Source organism: Crocuta crocuta, unplaced genomic scaffold, assembly GCF_008692635.1.
Source record: "Crocuta crocuta isolate KB4526 unplaced genomic scaffold, BGI_CrCroc_1.0 scaffold299, whole genome shotgun sequence".
In the NCBI taxonomy this organism is placed as follows: domain Eukaryota; kingdom Metazoa; phylum Chordata; class Mammalia; order Carnivora; family Hyaenidae; genus Crocuta; species Crocuta crocuta.
Genome location: NW_027532747.1, coordinates 12,773,124 through 12,798,983, shown reverse-complemented (window position 1 = coordinate 12,798,983; position 25,860 = coordinate 12,773,124). Strand labels below are relative to the sequence as shown.

The following is a 25,860-nucleotide window of genomic DNA, read 5'->3' as shown; positions in this document are numbered from 1 at the left end:
TGGATCAGAGACTGTGCCTGGAAGAAAAACCAAGCCATAAAATACCTCCTAATCTCTTCTCAAAGGAAGGGACAAGCCTAAAGGTGCTTTCAAAAACAATGAAGGTTGTGATGAAAGGCAACTGGGAGCTGACTGGTGCTCCTTAAACATATAGGCTACTCGGAAGGCTAGTGAGTTTGTTCAACAGAACCAGGGCAATCTCAGAGATTGCTGGGAGATATTGCTTAAAGTCAAAATAAATCTCAAACATTAACCTAGGAAAAGGTGTCTTCTTTAAGAAGCCTGACTTTATTCAATCTGTGGAGCAATTTGTGTTCTGGGGAAATGTTGAAAACAGTAGAGCAATCAGCCAGCAATTTAATGGAGTTCAGCAGTTGAGTGTAGCCAGGGAAAAGGACTATCAAAGAGGAAAGAACACTTCCCAAATCATTTTATGGAGCCAAAATGACCCTGATACCAAAACCACACCGACAACACTAGGAAACTATAGACCCATGATCCCTTATACAGTATGTGGATGCTAAAATTAAAATCTTCAACTAAACACTAACAAACTGATTCCAACATATACAAAAGATTTCTACACCATAACCAAGGAGGGTTTATCTCAGGAATGCAAGGTTGGTTTAGTATATGTGCTGCCAAAGCAAGCACAAGGTTGTTTTAAAAGATAAAAACCAATTAATGTAATACACCATATCAACAGAATAAAAAAAAAAATGACAATCTCTCAATATACAAAGAAAAAGCATTTGACAAATGGTTTTGACAAATGACACAATCTTTCATGATAAAAACTTGCATCAAACTAGGAACAGGAGTGTAATTTCTCAATCTGATAAAAGGCATCTATGAAAAATCTAGTTAATACTAAACTTAATGGTAAAGATTGAATGCTTCGTCCTTAAAATTAGAAAGATGACAAGGTTGTCTGTTCTCACTACTTCTGATCTCCATTGCACTGAAGATTCCAGCCAGGATAATTAGCCATGAAAAAGAAACAACAGGCATCCCAACTGGAAGGGGAACAGTAAAACTGTATTTGCAATTCACATGATCTTATATATAAAAAATCCTAAAAATCCACTAAAAAACTGTTAGAATAATTGATCCATTATTTAAAAAATAACTATGAGACTTGTATACTAAAAATTAAACTGTTGAAAAAAGTTAAAGATGATCTAACTTAACGGAAAGATCCCATGTTCATGGATACAATGTAACATTGTTAAGAGGCGCTATTCCTCAAACTGACCCACACAATGCTGCTACAACACTGCTGTACATGTTTTTTTTTTTAATTCATCTGGAACGCACTTGTTATGTATATACATCTCCACATTTTTTTTTTAATTCCACTGTAGATAACATACAATGTTAATTTCAGGTGTACAATACAGGGATTCAACAGTTCCATATATTACTCAGTGCTCATCAAGATAAGTGTACTCTTAATCCCATCACTTATTTCACCCATTCCCTGTCCCCCCCCCACCCCCACCTTCCCTCTGGTAACCCTCAGTTTGTTCTCTACAGTTAAGAGTCTGGATTTTCAGTCTCCTTTTTTCTCCCCCTCTGTTCATTTGTTTTGTTTCTTACGTTTCACACATGAGTGAAATCAGATGGTATTTGTCCTTCTCTGGTTTATTTTGTTTAGCATCATACTCTCTAGCTTTATCCATGTTGCCATCTTGCAAATGGTAAGATTTCATTTTTATGGCTGAATAATATTCCATAATATATATATATGTATGCATGTATATATGTATGCATGTGTCTATACGTATGTGTATGTATACATATGCATGTATATGTGCATATATGTATGTATGTGTGTATAGATATGTATATACACACATCTTTCTTATTCATTTATCAGTTAATAGATACTTGGGCAGCTTCCATAGTTTGGCTGTTGTAAATAATGCTGCAATAAAGACAGGGTGCATGTATCCCTTCAAATTAGTGTTTTTGTATTTTTGGGTAAATACCGTGTAGTGTGATTACTAGATCACAGGATAGTCCTATTTTTCATTTTTTGAGGAACCTCCATGCTATTTTCCAGAATGGCTGCACCAGTTTGCATTCCCACCAACAGTGCAGGAGTGTTCCTTTCTCTCCACAACTTTCTCAACACTTGTCATTTCTTGAGTTTTTGATTTTAGCCATTCTGACAGGTAGGAGGTGATGTCTCACTGCAGTTTTGACTTCCATTTCCCTGTATATTCACACTTCCCCCACTTTTAATTACTATAGTTTTATCTTATTTCTAGCATGGAGTTTCTCAAAAAATTCTGGATTCTTTTTGAGTATTTTTTTTCCTTCTAGATGGTTACTTTCCAGAATTTTTGAAAAATACCATTTGGATTTGGTTTATGATCATACTGAATTCATAAGTCATTCATATATTTCATGTCTTCAGTAAAATTATATATGGATCTTAAATAGTTTTTTAGCTATATTTATTCCTGGCTATTGTATATTTTTCTTTGTGAATACTGTTTCTATGTCATATTTTCTAACTGGTTATCGCTAATATACAGAAATACTATTGACCTTTAGATGCTGATTTTGAATCTCACTTTACAGGATTCCTTAATTAGTTCTAATAATTTTTCAGTTTATTCTCTTGAATACCTAAAGTATAGGGTTATAATATCTGCAAATACTGACAGTGTTATCCATTTATTTCCAACACTTAGACCTATACTGCTCTTTTTTCTAGATTGGCTTAGACCTCAAACACAATGCTGGACCCATAATAATGATGAGACCTGACATCCCGGTCTTGTTTCTGAGGTTCAAGAGACAGAGAACAGATATCTGATATCTTAAGCTCTATAATAAATAGAAATAATAATAGGCTAATATTTATCATTTCAAAATCTTACAATTATAAAGTTGTCTGTTTTTGAAAAGTTCTGTGGATTCACCTGTAAAAGTGTACTTGTGTTAATATTTTCCAAGAGATCATAAACATGTTAAACACGATGACTTTCATCATCTTTTTACTCCAAAGCAGTGTTATGTGGGGCTCCTGGTTGCCTCAGTCAGTTGAGTGTCTGACTCCTGATTTCAGTTTAGGTCATAATCTCACTGTTTGTGAGATCGAGCTCCGTGTCGAGCTGTGTGCTGACAGAGTAGAGCCTGCTTGGGATTCTCTCTCTGCTGCCTTGTCCCACTCCCATTCATGCTCTCTTTCTCTCAAAATAAATAAACTTAAAAATAAATTTTTAAAAGGAATATTATGTAACTGAAGTTAAAGAGTAAGACATCAAATTTTGATGGTAAATTTAATATGAAATGTTCTCTTATTTGCTTACAAATTCTCCTTGGTACATCAGGATATTATATGAACATTAAAGCACGTGCAGTGCTCTCCTCTAAGTGTGCTCTTTGATGTTTTAACAGAAGTGAGGTGGGGGGCGGGGAGTGGGGTTGAAGAAAAAATAATAAGAAAGAATATAATTGTTTTTCAGAATAAAAAGTAAACTTAAAATTGGTGCTACCATCTAGAAATGCAGGAGGACAATTTTTCATTAGGGGAGATCCTACCTCACTTACTATGTTTTATAGTATTTATTGCTCTCCATATTTTTCAGAAAAATATAATACATATAGGAANACTCATGCTGTCTCTCCCTCAGAAATAAATAAAACATTAAAAAAAAAAAAAAGGAAATGTATACTTAAAAGCTTAATACAGCATTCTTGATGAAAATGTTAAGGATCAGCTGATCCTGCCTTTTCATTTTATATTTCTACCACACAAATGTTGGTATTGCTATTATTTTTATGTTTGTATTATTATTATTTTTTAAAAATATTTTTATTATTTATTTCTAGGAGAGAGAGAGACAGCGTGAGCAGGGGAGGGTCAGAGAGAGAGGGAGATACAGACTCTGAAACAGGCTCCAGGCTCTGAGCTGCAGTCAGCACAGAGCCCGACGCGGGGCTCGAACCCACGAACCACGAGATCATGACCTAAGCGAAAGTTGGACGCTTAACCGACTAAGCCACCCAGGCGTCCCTCTTTGTATTATTTTAAATATTTGTTTTATTATTAACATTTTCACTGATAAATATTTTCAGAAAAATTTTAGTATACATTCATTTTTAATTTTTTTAATTAGAAACTTAAGGATGAAAACGAAGAGGTTCACAAAAAACAACTGCCTTAGATTCAACAAATATACTTCATTTATACATATATTCATATACATATATTTCCCTAATCAATTTAACATTATTTTTCACTATTGTTAACCTTTGGCTCTTCCATATTAATCAATTGCATATAAACAGTATATTAATTTTTTCAAATTACCTGGACCAGAAGTGTTATTGGGCCACTTTTATCCACTTCTAGTATTTCACCATTCTTTGTGCCAACTAAAATATGACCGTGTCCTAATGATATGGCACGTATAGATGGGTTATCTTCCAAGAGAAGACCTGAAATATTAAGTGGAGATATTCTTCTAGGTATAAAGTCCCTAGAATACAAGGATGTACATCATGCTACTTTGACAATGAAAAATTACATTACAAGGTTGCTTTTTCCTGTATTTTAAGTATGCTAATAAATGCACCACATTTTCCCAAACCACTCAATTTACTAATCTCAAAAGTACCACCTTGGGGTGCAGGGGTGGCTCAGTGGGTTAAGTGTCTGACTCTCAATTGCTGCTGAGCTCATGGTGTCATGGGTCAAGGGATCGGCCCGCACAGCAGGCTCAGTGCTGAAGGGGTGGAGCCCGTCCGGGATTCTCTCTCACCCTCTCTCTCTGCCCCTCCCCTGCAAGCGCTCTCTCTCAAAATAAACAAACAACAAAAAACAGTACCACCTATATACAATTATCTCTTATCCCACCCAGCTCCCTTACTATTATTCTAACAACTGTTTCTTCATTCACCTCCTTACCTTCTTAGAGCACTACAATATTCTAGTTAGTAATTTTATTTATTTATTTTTTATTTTTTTTATATTTTTATTTATTTCTAGGAGAGAGAGAGAGAGAGAGACAGCGTGAGCAGGGGAGGGTCAGAGAGAGAGGGAGACACAGATTCCGAAATAGGCTCCAGGCTCTGAGCTGGCAGTCAGCACAGAGCCCGACGCGGGGCTCCAACCCACGAACCGCGAGATCATGACCTAACTGAAAGTCGGATGCTTAACCGACTAAGCCACCTAGGTGCCCCTCTAGTAATTTTAATTCAACTCAACTTAAGATTGATTCATGTATGTCTACTATGTCCTAGGAAAGCTTCAGACATATACTGGTAAACAGAGCAGCATGAGCTCCTGCCCTCCCAGAGCATATAATGAGGAAATTAGCCCTGTGTGAGGAGCATAGTAAGAGAGGAGCATAATGTAAGGGAATTTTACTTTTTCTGAGGGGATGGAGGGGAGAAAGGAGCGGAAGAAATCATCCTAGAAGAAACAGTGTTTCAGATTTGAAAAATGAGTATACGGTCAGGTAATTGGAGGGGGCAAGAGAGAGGAGAAAGGGCAAATTCTAGGCAAAAGTTATAGCACACAGAAAGGCGTGGAGGTCACAGAGAATGTGATGTAGCGCCTTAGTACACAGAGAGCAAGGGTAAAAGGGAGGGCCTGCAAGAAAAGACAGGAAGCGTCAACAAAACATGAACGTGAAAGAAACCACCAAGCTTGAACACAAATTCCTGACTGATGGTAAATGTGATGCCCATATAGGCAATTTTTGTTGAAAAATTAAAAATGATAAAATTACCACTAATAATCTTGCACTTGGTCAATATTTTACCATCTGTGTCACATAAAACAGATTCATATGAAAGGACAGCAATGATTCAGGCATCCAGTTAAATAGCTTTTCCCATTAAATTCTGAGGCCTATCTAGCAAAGATGGAAAAATATATTCCAGGTGCTCCACCTCAGTGACCATGCATGTTAATAAACAATTAACCTTTTATTGCTCAAATTAAATTAAATCTCAAATCACCTTTAGATCCTGGTGCCAAAGCGGCTCTTTTTATAGCATAGGTCTTGAGACATCTTTCAAAGGAGTCATCCCAAAGAGCTACCACACCATCTTTTCCTCCAGTTACAAATCCCTTTGAAAGTAAAAGCTTCATGTTAATAAAGATCTAAGTATTGAAAAAAATAATAATCCCCTTTATGTTGCAAACCTCTAGAGGAAAACATTTACAGCTAAAAGTTACAGCTTATAAACAAATTAGAATAATCCAGTATGTTTTTTATACATCAACATGGAATCTACAAAACTATTTACAGTAACACTAAACATTCTACTTTTAGGACAGGACTTTAAGAGCAAGGTCTGTAATCTGGAACCATAAGGTAGATCTACCACGTTCAGCAAGATACATATATTCTCTTGGATGCTTCGTAATTCCATCCTTCAAAAAGAGAGGGTAACAACAGTAGTTACCTCACAGGATATGGTGATAATAAAGCACTTAAACCACTGTTCACACATAAGAAGAGATTAATAAATATTAAGTGAAACTTTTTTTAAATAGCAGACCCATTCCAGTCTGTGTTCAGGAGTTTGAAAGAGGAATAAAAGAAGTTAGAAAGGCTCTAGTTTACAGATTATTACCGGGTGGCTCAGCTAAGCAGAACGGCAATATTCCTTTACTTGTGAAAATGCTCTACAATCCATCATCAAATTATGTTTAATGTAAAAATATCTTTCAGACACTTACTTTTTCCAACGCATGCATACTAAACACTGGCCCATCATGTGCTTTAACTGTTTTCACAAGAAAGACATCTCTCCAGATACACACGTCTCCTGTGGATGTTCCAGAAAAAGCCATCTCTTCAGTCCATCCATACACTGCACACATCATCGTGTCATTTTTTCCCAGTGTGCCCACGTAGCCTTTTCTTCCAATCAATCCTCCCCCTGGTTCATTAAAATATCACAGAAGTACCACTTTTAAAATGTATAAAATTATAAAGTGATAAAAATTTCTTTTCTATTGGAATTGTTTAGAGACTTAAAAAGAAAAATGTAAGTCTCTCAATCAGTGACTTGCCTGGCTGAGACGGCTATACACACAGCAGCTATAAGGCCACAGCCTTCTGGATAAAAACATCTACATTAAGTTGGCTTTAATCAGTCCTTAGCACTTTGAATTGCTTTTCAAAATTTTTACTATGAAATATTTAAGAAAGCAAAAAAGTACAAAAAAACCCCCCAATACAATGAATGTACGTATATCCCCTAACAACCTACATAAAATTGCAAAAACAAACAAAACATGATGTCAATCCCATCTCCCTTCTTCACCCCTTACTATTCTGAATGTGATGTTGATTATTCCATCATTCCTTTATACTTACTTTACTACTTATTTATAAATTCTTAGGCAATATAATGTTTGAAGATTTTCTATAAATACCATCCTGTGCATACAGTTGACCCTGAACAGTGGTTTGAACCATGTACAAGTCCATTTTTACATGATACTTTTCAATACAGTATGACAAATGGATTTTCTCTTCCTTATGATTTTCTTTTTTTTAATGTTTATCTTTGAGAGTGAGAGTGTGCGTGCATGTAGAGTAGTGCAGAGAGAGAGGGAGAGAGGATCCCAAGCAGACTTGGCACAGAGCCCGACATGGGGCTCGATCTCATGCATGGTGAGATCAAGACCTGAGCCAAAATCAAGAGTCACTGAACCGACTGAGCCACCCAGGCACCCCACCTTATGATTTTCTTAATATTTTCCTTGCTCCAATTTACTTTATTGTAAGATTATACTGCATAACACATATACTTTACAAAATATGTGTTAATTGACTGTTGATGTCACTGGTAAAGGTTTGGGTCAATAATAGGCTATAAGAAGTATTTGGGGAGTCAAAAATTATATGCAGCATCAGCACCCTAACCTCCTGTGGTATTCAAGGGTCAACTATATTCCTTTGCAACTTGTTTTTATCACCAACAATCTGTACTGGAGTTTTATATATGTTGATTTGTACATTTAGAAAATGCATTTTCATAATTATATAAGCATTCCATTATATGAACGTAACTGCCTGTCCATTTTCCTATTATTGGGCAGTTAAGTTGCGTCCCAGCTTTTGCTATTGAAAACACTGCTTTAAACATTCTTGTAAAGGCCTCTTCTACACAAGTACAAGAGATTCTCTAGGAATGCCTAAGAATGACCACAGGGTACGTGCAAAAGGGAAAGCATATAGATGAGGGGTATCAAATGTTGCCCCTCAAACTATTTTACAAAATTGAGGCACTGATTTACACTCCCATTTAAAATGAAAGGAGTTCTTGTTGTTTTCCACCTTTCAGGAACATTTTGTATTGTTAGACTGGGAGATACGAAATACCAACGGAATTTTATTGAGTTTTAATATTTCTGATTGACTTTTATCATATTTTCCTATTTTTATTGGTCATTCATTACCTATTTTTTCTTTTGCCCATTTTTTTCCCAATTGAACTAATTTATTCATTCATTCATTCAGTAAATATATATGCCAGGCACTATTCAAGGCACTGTGGGGTAGAGCTATGAGCAAAACAGACAACAAATTTCCCTGCTCTCATGGAGTTTCCTGGTGAGACAGTCAATAAATATGACAAGTAAAATGCACAGTATGTTAACAGATAATGATGGGTGCTATGTAGAAAATGTGAGCATAAACAGGAGACAAGAAAAGGCAGGGGCCAATATAAAGTAGGGTGGTTAAGAAAAGCCTCACGAGGAAGGTAGTAGTTGAATGAAGACCTGAAGGAAGTAGCAAGAGCAAGCCCTGCAAGAAGAGGGTTTAAGGCAGAGGGATCACCAAGGGCCTGGATGCAAGAATGTGACAAGAACCTTCAAGGAGCAGCTATAGAGGTCAGTATGGTGTAGCAAAGAAAATAAGGTAGGAAGTAATGCGAGATGGGGCCACGGAGGTCAAGGGCAGCATTACGGGCCATTGTAATGGTTTAAATTTTTACTCTACACGAGATGGGAAATGGTTAGTGGAATGAAATCTCGCCTATCATGTGTTAACAGGTTCATTCTGACTTCTGGGTTGAGAGGAGATCAGAATAGTAAGGAAGAAAAAAGTAGATATCTATTTCAATCATCTGGGCAAATGATAAAAGTGGCATGGACCAGGGTAGTTGCATGGAAAATGATGAAAAGTGGCCATATTCCAAATGGGACTTCTGGGTGGCTTGGTCAGTTAAGTGTCTGACCTCGGCTCAGGTCATGATGTCACAATTCAAGATTTCGAGCCCTGTAATGGGCTCTGTGCTGACAGCTCAGAGTTTGGAGCCTGCTTCAGATTCTGTGTCTCCTTCTCTCTCTCTGCTCCTCCCCGAAGCTTGTGCTCTCTCTCTCTCTCTCAAAAATAAACAAACATTAAAAATAATTTTCAATACTAAAAAAAATAATACTTTGTTAAAAAGTAGTCATATTCCAAGTGTATTCAGAAGACTGACTTCTTAACACAGCAGTCAGAATTGTTAGTGAACTTTGAAGGATAATTAAGTGGATTGGTGAGAGAAGAAAAATAGGTCAGAACTCTCTCAAGGGAAAGAAGGACAAGATAAATTGCAAAGTAAATGTTTAAAGAATGGTGTAAGGTGTTACTGTACATAGATAAGAAGAGAAATTGATTAGCAACTCCAGGGTCTAGTTGTTAGGTTTTATTTTTTTGAGATAGAAGAATAACCCCACACTTGTATGCTGAGGGAAAGAATAAGAGGGAAAAGTGAGGATGCAGGAGAGAAAGGGAAGAAGAGCTGCAGTGATGTCCTTGAGTAGGTGAGAAGAGAAAGGATCTAGTATACAAGTGAAAGGACTGGCTTTCACGAGAGCACAGACTGGCATCTGGAGCAGGAGAGGCAAACTACAGGCTGTGGGCGAAACCCTGCCACCACCTGTTTTTGTACAGAGCCCACTGGAACAGGTTAGCACTGTGAGCTACACAGGCCATGCCTATTTCCTTCTCTGCTTCCAGAACCTGCCTCTCCAACTTTTAGCTGCCAACTAGTAGTTTCCCAAAGTCTAAGCTGGTTACCATCGACAAGTTGAGGACTTTGCAAATGGCAACTACTGAGCACCTGGCAGTGGAATTCAGTCTAAGAGTTGCTTTAACCCTGGCTAGCTCCTCAAGGTGAGAAGGCAGGGCTCTGCAGGAGAACACACTAGGACCTATGTGTCACTGGGGCAGAGTAAGACTGACCGTGGTTCCCCAGCCCAAACTGCCAGGCCCTCTCACTACAGCAAGTTGATCTTGGAGAGGATATCTCCAGTTAAAGGCAACTGGGTATAAAACAGGGCAGGAATTTTTGCTCTTGTTCTGTAAGTACTTATATAATATTCTTGGTTTTGTCCCTGGGCCTAGGCAGTCTAAAGTATTTGCTACTTCCCCATTTACAGAAAGAGTTTGCCACCCCTGGTTTAGATAATAAACTGGGTTTTCTGGTAGACACAGCATAACATATTCCTATTGTACCAGGTCATGTCATCACTGCACTCAAAAACTCTTGGTGGCTCCCTTCCCCTACCCACCATGAAACAGAGTTCAAATTCCTTAGAGGACAGATTAATAATTCATAAGCTGGAATTCTCAAAGCCTAGATCTGAGACAGGAAGTCACAAACTCCCGGTTAGACTCAGGCCTAAGCCATCATTACTTAATTTACATAAAACTATGCATTTAGAGAATTAGCACTTACTCAGACGAATAAAGTGGTTACTTATTTCTCACTTGGTTAGTGAATGAACTCCAGGGATCAGAACCTCAAAAGTGACGAGGTTGGAAGGCACATCAAAGTTTTAACATTTATCCATATGGTTCAGTTTGAGGTCTACTATATGACTAATCAACCTTAAAGAAAAAGTTATTCAACTGCAAATCTCTTCATTCTAAAACTATTTAAGTCTCTTATTTCAAAGAAAGTATAAAGGTTTTTGGTTTTTTCCAAGACAGAAATAATAAGCATTACTTGTTTGGTATCTGCAATTCCAAGTAAATAAGACACTCTAAAATTTTGTTTAAATATATAGGAATGAAAATGGGAAAATACTTCTTTTTACTCTGTAAATGTATATACACTATGATCTGATGAGTTTGTGATAAAGTAGTAAATTCAGGTCTGAAAATTCATGTTCTATATAGTTTACAATTTGAAAGTAACTTGAACTTGGGAAATGTCTTTACTAAGACTATTCGTTTCCACATGTTTTATTTCTTCCTATATTTGTGTATTTCATCTGAAAGGTGTAAGTGGGCTAAGGCTTAGATAGACTCAAGCAATACGATTTTCCACTTCTGTATCATTTTAAAGCATATAAAGAATTTTTGCAAAAATTTTCATTTTCAGTTTATAATAAAAATATGTCTTTAACAGAAGAAAGGAGTCTGGGCATCACTCAACTAATGTCATAAGTTAAACCCTTCTGAAAATATGAATACTACATCAGTGTAGTCAATAAATGACAATAAAATCAATCTTCCATTTGTTTATGATATATCAAGACAATTGTGAATCACTTAAAAATATTTTGGATAATTTTAGATTTTCATAAAAGATTCAAGGGTAACAGAGAATTCTTCTGTACTCTTGCCCAATTTCACCTGATGTTAACATATTACATGTTATCGACTATTTGTCAAAACTAAGAAACCAACATGTTTGATGCATTTCTGTTCAATGAACTCCAGACCTCATTCAGATTTCACCTGTTTATCCACTAATGTCTCCTTCCTGTTCCAGGATCCAATCTCAGATACTGCACTGCACTTAGCTAAATCACTTTTAAGAGTAATAATTTCTTAAGTTTCAAAGGAGTAAAAAGAAGCACTTCCTTACCAGCTCTACGCCAAAACTTCACGTGTTTAATTCCAGCTGTAATTAATTTATCAGGCACATAGGGGTTCATCTTTACAACAAAAATCTTATCTTTACTTCCTCTGGAAAAAAAAAAAACAATATTTTAACTATGAAGACAAATCTTTCCCATAACAATCTTTTGTCTAATCCATCCCCCACCTTGATCACTCCATTACTGAACCCTTGGCCCTCTTATCTTTCAGGTTTGGGCCATGTAACAATGCATTTGCACATTTGCTATTTTGTCATAATTTTAATTTCTTAACTCTTCTCAACAGAATCTTAAGAGATAGGAACAGTGTGAAGTGAACTTATGGATAGCACCTACTATAGTACTGTGCATAGGAAAACTGTGGCATTAATCAGTTAAAGAAAAAAATTTTATAAAATTTGTTATAGCTGAACATAGCCATTCCAAACACAAAGTTCCTCTTAAACTATCTTTTATTTGGCCATTGTCTATGTACTAAAAGAAGCATGAATCCTTAAATAATTTGTCTTTTTACCATAATTATACTATTTATTCAATGGTAAGAAAGATGTTAGCAATTAAAAAAAAGACATGTTTGTTTGATTTCAAAACTGTTTCAAAAAATTTTAAGTGATTTTAGTACTGTGCCAATGTGATATCAAGTTTTTTCCCCACCTTGCTACTGAAAGTTTCTCCCCTTTCTTCCAGTCCCAGAGCACAATAGTGTGGCTATCATCTATTCCAACTGAAGCCAAACGTTTCCCATCCGCTATAAAAATGAATCAGAGAAAGATACTGACCATTAACATTCAGAAGATAAAAAACATTCAGTATATGTTCTAAAACCACAGTACTAAATTTAAAATTTTATAAAATGATGTTAAATGTTAGGTATGCATACATATAGCATACCTATAAAATTACCAGAATTTGTAAGCAGGGGAAGAATAATTTCTCAATGCATCTAAACATTGTTATTTTTCTCTGGCCTCATTTCCAGGTTAGGATGGGGAGGAGGAAGATAAGTGGAAAAAAGAGATTTTAAAACTCGAAGTAAAGAAAATATTAAGAAAGAAGCAAAGATTTACTTCAATTAAATTTACTGTAAGAACTCTATTGCGATATAAGAACTTCTAATGATTACGAAAATTAACTAAATAAAAAAGATGTAGGTTACAACCACATACTGTCATTAGTATGGCCATTGGTAGTAAAGGTCAATTATATTAGTTGTTACTATTACCAAACAAGTAATGAATGTAATAGACAAATGACTGAACTAAGCCAGTCATGCTGAGAGGTGTGCACATGTTGATAGGCTGCTAAGGCCCAAACTACACAAACATTTTCCACCCTGCCACTTTTTGCAAACCTCAATTAGTCTGTTATCACTACCTGTGATATTTTTCTCGTTGACTCCCTTAGTTTGCCATTAGTCTTCTTGTTTCTTGACTATCAGCAGGTCCCTACATGCATATTTACACTTTCCCCCAATAATTCACTTTCACGTCAGCTACAATAGCAGAAAGCACAAATGTGCCGTTTCTTGAAATAAAATAAAACCCTCTCCCCAATCCACATCCTAGCTTTCATTGTAGATCTACCTGCAGTTGTTAAAGTTTTAAATATACAGCAAAGAGCTAAAATGGTTTGAAATCATTCTTGTAAGATAATCACTCTGTAGAAACGCTAGAAAACAAATATCTCAGCATTCACCTCTTTCCTTCTTAGCTTTCACCCTAAACATTCTCAGTTTATTCTGTGGCTGTGAAATACTAAGTGAGATTGGGGTGTTCTCAAAGTGGGAGGTACATATAGTAAGCAGTAATTGAGATGGTTTTAGACATTATCTTAACATTTTTTGTTTTAATAGAAACATACTTATATTAATGGGTATTAAAAATAACACTCATTAAATTATAAGCTAGCCACACACCCACACCCTCTGCCCTGACTGGTTACGACAATAGTATGCACATTTGAAAACAACTGTGTAGGTCATAGCTACATGACAAGTTTAGGCAACACTGGTTTGACTGATAATGCTATATATAGATCACCTCTGCATTTTGACCCTTCTTACTGAGACAAAAAACAGCCTTACCTGAGAAATCAACAGCACAGACACCATATTGGTGGCAGCCCTTTAATACTGACAATGGTTTAATGGTCTCTGTATCCCATATGTGAATTGAGGGATCCCTACCTACCTACAATAGAAAGAATTATAAAAGTCATCTTATACAATTAAACTTCTTATTTTCATATGAATTAAAAGGAAATAAAAGAGGAGGTTTTAAAGCCTTTGTTTGTTATGGGCATTTATCAAATAATAATTATAAAGCAGCTCACCTACGTGACTGACATTTCTTTCTTACATTTGTTGAAATGCTAATGAGGCTAAGTTCAGTGTTTCAAGGACTGTTCTGTGCGACTCACAAATCTTATCCTATACTTCATCAATAAAGATAATTCTCCCTGAGCACCTATAGTTAGTTGTATTTCCAGCTACAACAGCAAGCACTAAGACATTCAGGTAAATTTTGCAAACTCATTGGGAAAACAAGACATTTTCAGGTAAATCGATATCTGGTAATAGATGCTTAAGGAAGACGAATGGCTGTAGATAAATGGAAGAGATGATAATTGACCTGGGCCTTCAGAAAGTGCAGTCTCAGATAAAAAGAAAAGCAAGCAAGTACATTCTAGGCTAGGTTAATGCTAAAAACAAAAATACAAAGGGGTTAAAGTACTAAGAAGTTAAGACTGAATAGATGCTATCACTTAGGTTTTAAGTTGATTTAGAGGTTCACTGATGCACAGGTAACCTATCAATTCATAATCATTCTCTTAGACTCAAGTGATCACTATCTTTAACTAGAAGGATAAAGAGCAAGAATAGGTTTGCCTGTAAAGGCAACTGTTGAAATAATAGATACAGCTACCAATTATTATTAATTTTGAGACTGATTTTATATAAAGACATAACAAATAACAAGACTGCCATCAGCCAGTATTTCACTAAGTTCTTCAGCCAAATGTTCCCATGGACCATTAAGTCTTCTGTTTAACTTCTTTTTTAAAATTTTTTTTAAAAATGTTTTATTTATTTCTAGGAGAGAGACAGCATGAGCAGGAGAGGGTCAGAGAGAGAGGGAGTCACAGACTCTGAAACAGGCTCCAGGCTCTGAGCTGGCAGTCAGCACAGAGCCCGACGCGGGGCTCAAACCCACGAACCGTGAGATCATGACCTAAGCGAAAGTCGGACGCTCAACCAACTAAGCCACCCAGGCGCCCCAGTCTTCTGTTAAACTTCTGAAGAGTTTGACAGTTTTGATAATGTCATGGTAGCACTGTCTCCTGGTTCTTTTATCTCCTGGACTCTTAATACCGAGTTTCCTTCACAACTGCATTACCTGCCCCTTAAATATAAAATTCCCCAAGATTCTGTCTTTAATATTCCAGTCTTTTCATTCCACATTTTTGTCTTGTGGTATCTCACTTTCACTTTCAATGGTTAAATCAACAAGTAACTCCCAAATTCTACTTTCTAACCATTAAACTCTTCTTCTGAATTTAAGACTTACATTTCCTTTTTTTTTTTTTTAGTATTTTTATTTATTTCTAGGAGAGAGAGAGACAGCGTGAGCAGGGGAGGGTCAGAGAGAGAGGGAGATACAGACTCTGAAATAGGCTCCAGGCTCTGAGCTGGCAGTCAGCACAGAGTCCGATGCAGGACTCAAACCCATGAACAGTGAGATCATGACCTGAGCAAAAGTCGGACGCTTAACCGACTATGCCACCCAGGCGCCCCAAGACTTACATTTCCAATTGCCTACAGGACATCTCAATCTCACATGGAAATGATGATGACGATGACGACAAAGGCTAACATTTACTGAAAACTGACTTATGTCCCAGAAACTGTTCTAAATGCTTTACAAGGATGGACTCATTTAATCAGCAATTCTGAGATCGGCATTGCCAGTACCCTTATTTTAAAACATGTGGAAACTAAGGCAGAGAGAGGCTAGGTAATTTTCCCACAGCTAGTAGGTGGAGAAGCTTGAACACCACCACATTCAGTGCTGGCAAAGATAAAAGTGAGTGCTATTAGGGCACAGGTGGAGCATAGTAGTCAAGGATGAGGGGAGAGGTTATGCAAGTTTTCAGACATTACTTAACCTACATTTTAATAGGAATAGGAATTAGATAAAGTTGGAGGATTGAATAGAAGTGGAAGGTAAGAATTTTCCAGAGGAGGGAACGAAGTAAAAGATGTGAAACAGTATTATACATGGACAAATTCTAAAAAGCTCAAAAGGTAGAAGCATAGTTTACGAGGAAATAATTGTAAGAGATAAAAAGAGGAGTCTGGGAGCGCCTGGGTGGCTCAGTTGGTTAAGCATCCAACTTCAGCTCAGGTCATGATCTCATTGAGTTCAAACCCTGCATCTGGCTCTGTGCTGACAGCTCAGAGCCTGGAGCCTGCTTCAGATTCTGTGTCTTCTTCTCTCTCTGCCCCCCACCCCAAATCTATCTCCCTCTCTCTGTTTCTCAAAAATAAACATTAATATATATATTTTTATTTATATAAATTTCATATATATATTTCTATATATTCTCATATATTTATATATATATATAAAAGGAGTATGGAGTTGGCCTAGGTTAAAATCTTAAGCTGCATGCTAATGAGCTTAGTCATTAGCTTAAAAGCTACTGATAAACACAGAAGAAAAGATTATTAGTGGATTGGGAAAATGGTTAGGGGGAAAAAAATCTGAAGATATAAGACTAGTTGGTTGGTTATAACAACAGATTAGAAATCATGAAGCAAAGGGCTGCCAGCAGAGAAGGTAAAATACAAAAACAAAACAACACGTCAGAGATATATTCATGGTAGAGAACTGAGCTATATTCAGAGCAAATCTTGGAGGCAACTCTGGGACTCACTGGCTATAATGTGTGAGGAGAACAAGTCAGACTTTCGGGCTTAGGCAACCAGGTTAATATAACGTCCTGTTCCAAGGAGGAAATGCGAGGATAAGCAGGTTTGAAAGGAAAGCTTAATCTCATTTATCTCCATTTTGCACATGCTGCATCTGAACTACCCACAAGATATCTAAATGAATGTGTTTTAGGTAAATTTTTCATGAACTGTATACATACAGTAATCCATCTAACTCATATTAGTTTGGGAGCTCTCGACAGTGGCAGCCAATATGAATTATCTTTGTGTTTTCCCACAATATTTAATGCTTTGAAAATAAGAAGCACTCAACAGATATCTGAATTAAACAAAAATTTTCTAATTAGGGTAAAGTCAACATAGTCAAGTTGTAGGTAATGTTCTTTCAAGCTTCTTTCACCTCCAATTACAATCACAGTTCATGACAGAGGAGCATTATTTGTACTCTACCCCAACAAAACAGAACACCATTTAAATTTGTCATCTAAATTTCAAAGCCCTCAGATAAAATACTTCAGAAATACTTCTACTTTTGAAATTTTTTCATTTTTAACAATTTTAAGAGACGTATTTATTTTAGAAGTCTATAATTATAGAAATGAGATTGGTTGGTTGAAATGTAATCCAGGAAAGAAATGGAAAGCACTGGGAGAAATAGAGAAGGCAGTGTAAGCCTGTGCCTTGGGAGAAAGGCTTGGCGTCTGCAATGCCTCAAGCAGAGTTACTGTTGTTCAAGTGAAGCCAGAAGCAAAAGAGCTATGGCTTGATGGTGACAGAAACCAGAATATATCACCCTAAAATATGCCTCTTTGACACAAAAATTATTTTGAGCAGAGGGCAACAAAGAAACACAACCCCTACTCCTAAAACTCCACCTCCTTTTCTGCATAAATGCAAGATATATATATGACTTTTTCAACTTTATTGCAATACAATTGACAATATACAACCTGTTGTTTATGTAAGTTCTCCCTTTATTGGAGACAGACTCAGCCCAGAGACAGCACAAGAGGAATCCCAAGAAACCTTACTCCAGGAGTTTCATCCTATATATATACCTTCCCACAGCCTGTCGCCCTTAGAAGCCTAAAACTGCTTTCCTTTGCCCTGTCATTTCTCTAAGAATCTGCTGCTTTCTATATAAGGTGGAATCCTAAGCCACCATCCTGAGTTACTTTGGTTTAGATTTCTCCAACGTGATATGCACTACACCTGTTAATAAGCTTTTTTGTTCTTCTCTGGTAAACATTTTTTTGTTGTTGTTAAAGAGACCTAGCTGAAAATCTAGGATGTCTAGAGCTAAAATTTTGCTTCCCCTACAGTAGGTATCCAGAGATGTCTTGTGGGCATAATGACTTTTAATCTAATCTAGTTTGAATTCTCTCCAATGCCAGAATTGTGGTAGCAAATGACCAGTTTTTATACAGCTTTCATTAGAGCACTGCCAGAATAACACTGAAACTCCCTGCCAAATGCAATGGGTAAATTATTGTGCTTTAAGAGGCACCTTTTATATAAACTAAAAGATAAACAGTGCCCCTGAGGACCTTACCAAAAACCTTTTTAATTAGCTCTTTATCATACCCCTAAAATTTGAATACTTTAGGCTACTCAAAGTTCTTCAAATAGGGTGTGTTTTGTGGGATTTTTGCCCCACTTTTCCAAATAACACACCTGGAATACTCTCTCCAACCTCCTGTCAGGTAAAGTGCTCAGAGCAAATGTCATCATCTCCATGAAAGTTTCCCGGATTCTATTAGGCACAATTAATCAGTCCTTTTTTACACTGCAAAGGAATTTATGCATATCACCTCATTAGCAGTTCTCAGCAGGGGGCCATCTTTGCCTCCCAGGAAACATTTGACACTGTGGAGACCTTCTTGGTTATCACAAATGAGTGGGTGGTGTTAACCACATCTAGTGAGTAGAGGCCAGGGATGCTGCTAAACATCCTGCAATACATAGGATTACACTGTCCGCAACAATGCAATTATCCTCACAACAAAGAATTATCTGGCCCAAAATGTCAATAGTGTCAAGGTTAAGAAGCCCTGTTTTATAACTTTGTATCATGACTTTTCTTGCATATATGCCTTCCCCCTCAGAACAGGAATGTTTACCATGGCAAGATCATGCCTTATTTATCCTTACATTCCCAGCACATTTCCTGATACACAGCACATGCTGTATGAATGTTTTTGAAGAAATGGAAGAAAGGAGGAAAAAAGGAAGGAGGCAACAGAAGGAGAGAAAGACTGAGCAAAAGGGAGGCACATACGGAGGGAAGGAAAATGGGGGAAAGAGAAAAGGAAGAGTGTTCTCTGCTCTCAGTAAAGCTCTACAGAGCGATGCTAGCTGCCCACCCCCACACCTCAATGTATCCTAGAGGGCATGTTTACACAGGGCTTAAAAAGCCAGCAGACAAAGAGAGCTTTAAGCTTTATCATTTATTAGCTGAATTCAGAAAATTATTTAATTTCTTCAAACCTAAACTTCTGCATTTGTAAATGGAGACGGTTTCCTTCCAAAAGAGGTGACATAAGAGTGAAATAGAGTCGATTTCTGAACAATGTGGGGGTTCAGGTGTCAATCCACGTATAACTTTGACTCTCAAAAAACTTAACTGTTGGCGAGAAGCCTTATTAATAACATAGTGAGTTAACGGGTATTTTATAAGTTACATGTGTTAATGTACTATATTCTTACAATAAAGTAGGCTGGAGAAAAGGTTAAGCAAATCATAAGGAAAACACATTCCAGTACTGTAAAAAATCTCCACGTAAGTGGAGCCATGCAGTTCAAACTTGTGTCAAGGGTCAACCGTATATTCTAAGAAACTAGGGAAGTGCTTATGTATAGAAAGAATGTATAAACATCACCCTTTTCCTCCTTCTCTAAGAATACCCACATAGAGAAATATCAGTCAAAACTTTTCTCAGTGTCTTCTATTTCAATAGTTCTGCTTTGTACTTTGGTAAACATGAATGGTTAATATCATGGTTGTAAAACTAGAATGCAGTCATCCTGTTTGCCACAGAACATTTGTTAGATAATTTTATTATTTTAGATAACTTAAAGAAACCAAATTTCTAGTCTTTATGTTTCTATTTACTCTACAAATTTAAAAATATATATCCTGACAGGAAGAAGACAAGCCAAAACCCTTAATTCCAAATTAAAAAAAAAATCAAAACAATAAAACTCTAAGGAACACAGTGGGAAAACGTGGGGTAAATTTTATTCGTAAAGAATTCTTTATTCTTCATTTCCTAGAATACGAGACAGATTTTTTTAAAAAAGTGGACTAACCTCACTGTAAACCCAAACAAAGGTCTAACATATCTGGCCTGTCACCATATAGTCTTTCAAAGGCCCTACCTGGCCTGTTGCCACATAGTCTTTCAAAGGATGAAGAGCCAGGCAGAGAATATCATCATCATGACCCAGGTAAAAGCGCTGTGTGTTCTGTTGCCGATTATAAATGACACCCACTGCTGCGACATGGTACACAATTTCACCAATTTGAGTATAAAAAAGATTACTTCGACAGTCATAACCTCTGTAACTGAATATAGAAAACATATCACATAAAATTAGCATTAGCTTTTTATCTGGTCAATATGGACTATATAGAGAAGTATGTGCCTTTTAGGTCATTCAATTTCCAGTGTTACAAGATACTACACAACTAAAACAAAATACAAGCATCTCAAATTCCATAAATTTTTATGAATTGCTCCGATTACAAATAGCTAAATCCAAGATATAATACTGAATGAAAAAGCAAGGGGCAGAAAAGTATATATATAGTATGCTATTATTTGTGTAAGTATAATACTAAATTTGTGTTCAGTAAAACAGAAGTTGTTACTTTGTTACAAGTGAAAGGGAAGAGAATTGCCCTTGGAGGGTGAAAAATGATGCCTGGGAGGGCAGAGCTGGGAAGATTTTCTTTTTTCTTTTTCTTTTTTTTTGAAGATCTAATTGGTTTTATTAAAAGATTCATGACTCAGGCAGTATCCCATCTAGCAAGTAGAGAGGAGCTCCCTGGGAAAAGGATTTTCAAAATGTACCCTTTTGTACACATTGTTGAAACATGAGTATAACCCAAAAATGTTCAAACAATAAGTGTAAAATATTATACACATCCAGAAAAAAATAGCTGAATCTTTTTAAAATAGTCAATATATTTCCATTTATAGCAACCCTTCTTTTGTGCTTCAAAGAAACTCAATGTATAATATGTAACTACCCAGAAATACTGCCTATTTTAACACCAGAAATATAATATTCTTACTAAATGAATTCTTTTTACATTCCTAAGAGAAGGGAGGGGTTGAATGGAGAATCTGTTGTTTCAGGATGAAATCTGACATTGTATTGCCAGATGTCCTAAGAAAATTCAGAGACTGTATTTTACTGAAGTTAAAACACAAGGGCCAAATGCAGGCCAAAATAAAAGGGGGGGGCCACAATATAATTCCAAATCAGACATATTTAGGGGTAATGATAATGTCCTACATTTTACTTATTTTCATTTGTTTAAAGACAAGAGCTTCATTTCTATAAACTAATACTAAACTTTTACAAGACAAATTTATTTTAAACACTTATATAGTGCTTATTATGCGCCAGACAATATTCTAAGTCACGAAAAACACTGGCTTACTTACGCCTCATCAGAATCCTATGGAGTGGGTACTGTTATCTTCATTTTACAGATGGGGAAAGAGGCAAAGAAAGGTTGAGTGACTTGCTCAAAGTCACAAAGCTAGTAAATGTGAACCAAAATGCAAACACATAAATGAACAATAGTTGTTTCATACCCGTGAACAAAGTGTAATCGAATGCTATTTCCTGGAGCCCGCTCTCTTCTTTTAGAAGTACCACTTTTTTGTTTTTCCTTGTACTGTTCTTTAAGCTGAGGTAGATCTTCTTTGTAAACCTTTAAATAATGTACAGAAGTGATTAAAAATAATCTTAGAATACAAATTAATAAAGGTGTTCACAGATTCCTAATGTAACTTTCAGACACTGTGGTTACTACTGATTACTAAAGTTTTAACATTTAAATAAGAAGGTATTTTATGAAATTTTCTTCCTTGGAAACAACAAATTTACATTTTCTATGTATTACACTGACAAATACATATTTAGTGTTCATGAAATTATTATTATTATTTTATCCTCACATTAGGTTTTTTTTTAATACTTTATTTATTTCTGAGAGAGAGAGAGAGAGAGAGGCAGCATGAGTAGGGGAGGGTCAGTAAGAAAGGGAGACAGAATCTGAAGCAGGCTCCAGGCTCTGAGCTAGCTGTCAGCACAGAGCCCAACGTGGGGCTCGAACCCAAAAACAGTGAGATCATGACCTGCGCCAAAGTCGGATGCTTAACTGACTAACCACCCAGACGCCCCATCTTCATGTTAGTTAACATACAGTGCAGTCTTGGCTTCAGGAGCAGAACTCATTGTTTCATCTCTTACATATGACACCCAATGTTCATCCTGAAAAGTGCCCATAATTCCTGTCACCCATTAACCCGATCCATCACCAACACTTCCATCAATCCTCAGTTTGTTCTCTGTATTTAAGAGTCTCTTATGGTTTGCCTCCCTCTGCTTTTATCTTATTTTTCCTTCCCTTCCCCAACATGCATTCTGTTAAGTTTTTCAAATTCCACATGAATGAAACATGTATCTTTCTCTTATTCTGCTTAGCATAATACCCTCCAGTTTCATCCACATTGTTACAAATGGCAAGATTTAATTCTTTTTCATTGCTGAATAGCATTGCACATATATATGTACATATATACATATACATGTACATATATACATATACATGTGCATATATATACATATATACATGCATATACACATATGTGTGATTAAGAAAATGTGGGGTGTATACATATATATATTTTTAATTCATTCATCAGTTGGTGGACATTTGGCCTCTTTCCACAATTTGGCTATTGTTGATAGTGCTGCTATAAACATTGAAGTGCACGTGTTCATTTGAATCAGCATTTTTGTATCCTTTAGATAAATTCCTAGTAGTGCAATTACTGCGTCATAGGGTAGTTCTATTCTTAATTTTTTGAGGAACCTCCCACTGTTTTCCAGAGTTTACATTCCCACCAACAGTGCTATAGGGTTCCCCTTTCTCCACATGCTCACCAAAATCTGTTGTTTCCCGAGTTGTTAATTTTAGTCATTCTGACTGGTGTGAGGTGAAATCTCCTTGTGGTTTTGATTTGTTATTTCCCTGATGATGATGAGCAATGTTGAGTATCTTTTCATGTGTCTGTTTACCATCAGGATTTCTTCTTTGGAAAAGTGTCTGTTCATGTCTTTTGCCTGTTTCTTCACTGGATTATTTGTTTTTTGGGTGTTGAGTTTGATAAGTTCTTTATAGATTTTGGATACTAACCCTTTATCCAACATGTCATTTGCAATTATCTTCTCACATTCTACTTGTTGCCTTTTAGGTTTATTGACTGTTTCCTTCATTGTGTAGAAGCTTTTTATCTTGATGAGGTCCCAATAGATTCATTTTTGCTTTTACTTCCCTTGCCTCCAGAGACAGGTCAAATAAGTTTGGCTAAGGTCAAAAAGGTTGCTGCCCTTTTTAGCCTCTAGGATTTTGATGTCTTTCCTGTCTCACATTCAGGTCTTTGATCCATTCTGAGTTTCTTTTTGTGTATGATGAAAGAAAGTGGTCCAGTTTCATTCTTCTGAATGTTGCTGTCCAGTTCTCCCAACACCATTTGCTAAAGAGGCTCTTTTTCCACTGGGTATTCTTTCCTGCTTTGTCAAAGATTATTTGGCCATATATTTGTGGGTCCATTTCTGGGTTCTCTCTTCTATTCCATTTATCTATATGTCTGTTTTTGTGCCAGTACCATACTGTCTTGATGATTACAGCTTTGAAATATAGGTTAAAGTCCAGGATTGTGATAGCTCCAGCTTTGGTTTTCTTTTTCAGCATTACTTTGGTTATTTAGAGTCTTGTCTGCTTCTATACCAATTTTAGGATTGTTTGTTTTAGCTCTGTGAAGCATGCTGGTGTTACTTTGGTAGGGACTGCATTGAATATGTAGATTGATTTAGACAGTATAGACATTTTAACAATATTTGTTCCTCTAATCCAGGAGCATGGAACGTTTTTCCATTTCTTTGTGTCTTCTTCAATTTTTGTCATTAGCTTTCTATAGTTTTCAGCGTACAGATTTTTTTTTTTACTTCTTTGGTTAGATTTATTCCTAGGCATTTTATGGTTTTTGGTGCAACTATAAATGGGATCTTTTCCTTGATATCTCTTTCTATTGCCTCATTATTGGTGTACAGAAGTGCAACCAACTTCTATACACTACTTTTTGGTGGAGTCTTCTGGGTTTTCTATGTAGAGTATATTGTCATCTGCAAAGAGTGAAAGTTGGACGACTTCTTTGCCAATTTGGATGCCTTTTATTTCATTTTGTTGTCTGACCGCTGGGGCTAGGACTTCCAATTCTATACTGAACAACAGTGGTGACACCTCTGTCATGTTCCTGATCTCAGGGGGAAAACTTTCAATTTTTCCCCATTGAGGATGATACACTAGCTATGATGAAATTATTTTTTAATATTGTTTTTTTAATGTTTTACTTATTTTGAGAAAATGTGTATACACACATGTGCATGAGCACACATGCAGGGGAGGAGTGTAAAGAGAGGGAAACAGAGAATCCCAAGCTGACAGCACAGAGCCTAATGAGGGGCTTGATCCCATGAACAGTGAGATCATGAACTGAGACGAAATCAAGAGTCGGACGTTTAACTGAGCCATCTAGGCACCCTAAAATTCTAATGCTTCATAAGGAAATATTTTAAAGAGGATAAACCAAAATGTACTGTGACAAGGGGCGCCTGGGTGGCTCAGTCAGTTAAGCGTCCAACTTTGGCTCAGGTCATGATCTCGTGGTTCGTGGGTTCAGGCCCTGCATCGGACTCTGTGCTGACAGGTAGCTCAGAGCCTGGAGCCTGTTTCAGATTCTGTGCCTTCCTCTCTCTCTGACCTTACCCTGCTCATGCTGTCTCTCTCTCAGAAATAAAAAAACATTAAAAAAAAATTTAGAAAAATGTACTATGACAGAAAGCTATAGGCAAATAGAATACAAGCAAACTTAATACATCAAGCACTTATTATAAAAGAATATTTTACGTAAGTGTACTTTAACTCTTAAAGGAGAAAAACTGCAATAGAAAAACATTTCTTGGAAAATTAAAAACCACAAAAGATAACAATAAATCAATAAACAACAGGGAGCAAGATAAAAAAAAGGAATGAGTTTTTCAGAAGAAAATAATGTGATAATAAAAATTACCTGCCGACGGTAGGTAAGCTGTGTCTCTTGCTCAATTTCAGAATCCAGTTCTGGAACATCAGACAGATCTGAATCTGATTCATCACTATTAGAGTCAGCCAGACTTTCTGTAATTTTTTAAAAATGAAACATTACTTGTTTAAAGAACATTCATTTTCGAAACAGCACTGTAAAGTTAATGATTAGAGCTGCCTGTACCAACTGACATGGTGACAAGCCATAAAGCAGTCACATGACATGATCTATTCAAGAAACACAGATGTCAGTAAATGGTATCACAGAGCACTTTCCCCTCCACTTCACCTTAAACTCAACAGCTACTTTAAATCCCTCAACTGGTGCCACAACAACTGCTGCATCAAACTTGAATGTTGGGCAAATATAAGTGAATATGACCTATAATTAACATGACAAATATCTGGAAAATACTATATGTAACAGATGAATTAACACTAGATAATGATGTTCATATATAACCATATATGAAACCTAGATACCTATCTCCCTGAGAATGCAACGAATGTTTGTTTTGATAATATAACTTTTTTTCCATTCATCCATCCATGGATTAAAACACACACAAAAGTACTTTGTATTCCATGCTCTCTGACATTTGACTCGAGACTTATACACCGAGGATTTTAACATTTTCACTAAAAACTATACTGTTAACTTAT

General features: G+C 36.4%; 1 protein-coding gene across 1 annotated transcript in view; it reads right to left on the bottom strand.

Moving 5' to 3' along the window:
- Positions 1–25,860, bottom strand: part of EML5 (EMAP like 5) — a 174,125-nt gene that overhangs the window by 67,979 nt on the left and 80,286 nt on the right. Inside the window, exons 13-21 of the mRNA XM_077780840.1 lie at positions 25,184–25,290; positions 21,638–21,756; positions 20,190–20,376; positions 13,944–14,049; positions 12,515–12,608; positions 11,848–11,948; positions 6,710–6,912; positions 5,983–6,094; positions 4,328–4,455 (exon numbers count right to left, since the gene is read on the bottom strand). Coding sequence (XP_077636966.1) covers positions 4,328–4,455; positions 5,983–6,094; positions 6,710–6,912; positions 11,848–11,948; positions 12,515–12,608; positions 13,944–14,049; positions 20,190–20,376; positions 21,638–21,756; positions 25,184–25,290 — 1,157 coding nt within the window. The remainder of the gene's footprint in view (positions 1–4,327; positions 4,456–5,982; positions 6,095–6,709; positions 6,913–11,847; positions 11,949–12,514; positions 12,609–13,943; positions 14,050–20,189; positions 20,377–21,637; positions 21,757–25,183; positions 25,291–25,860) is intronic.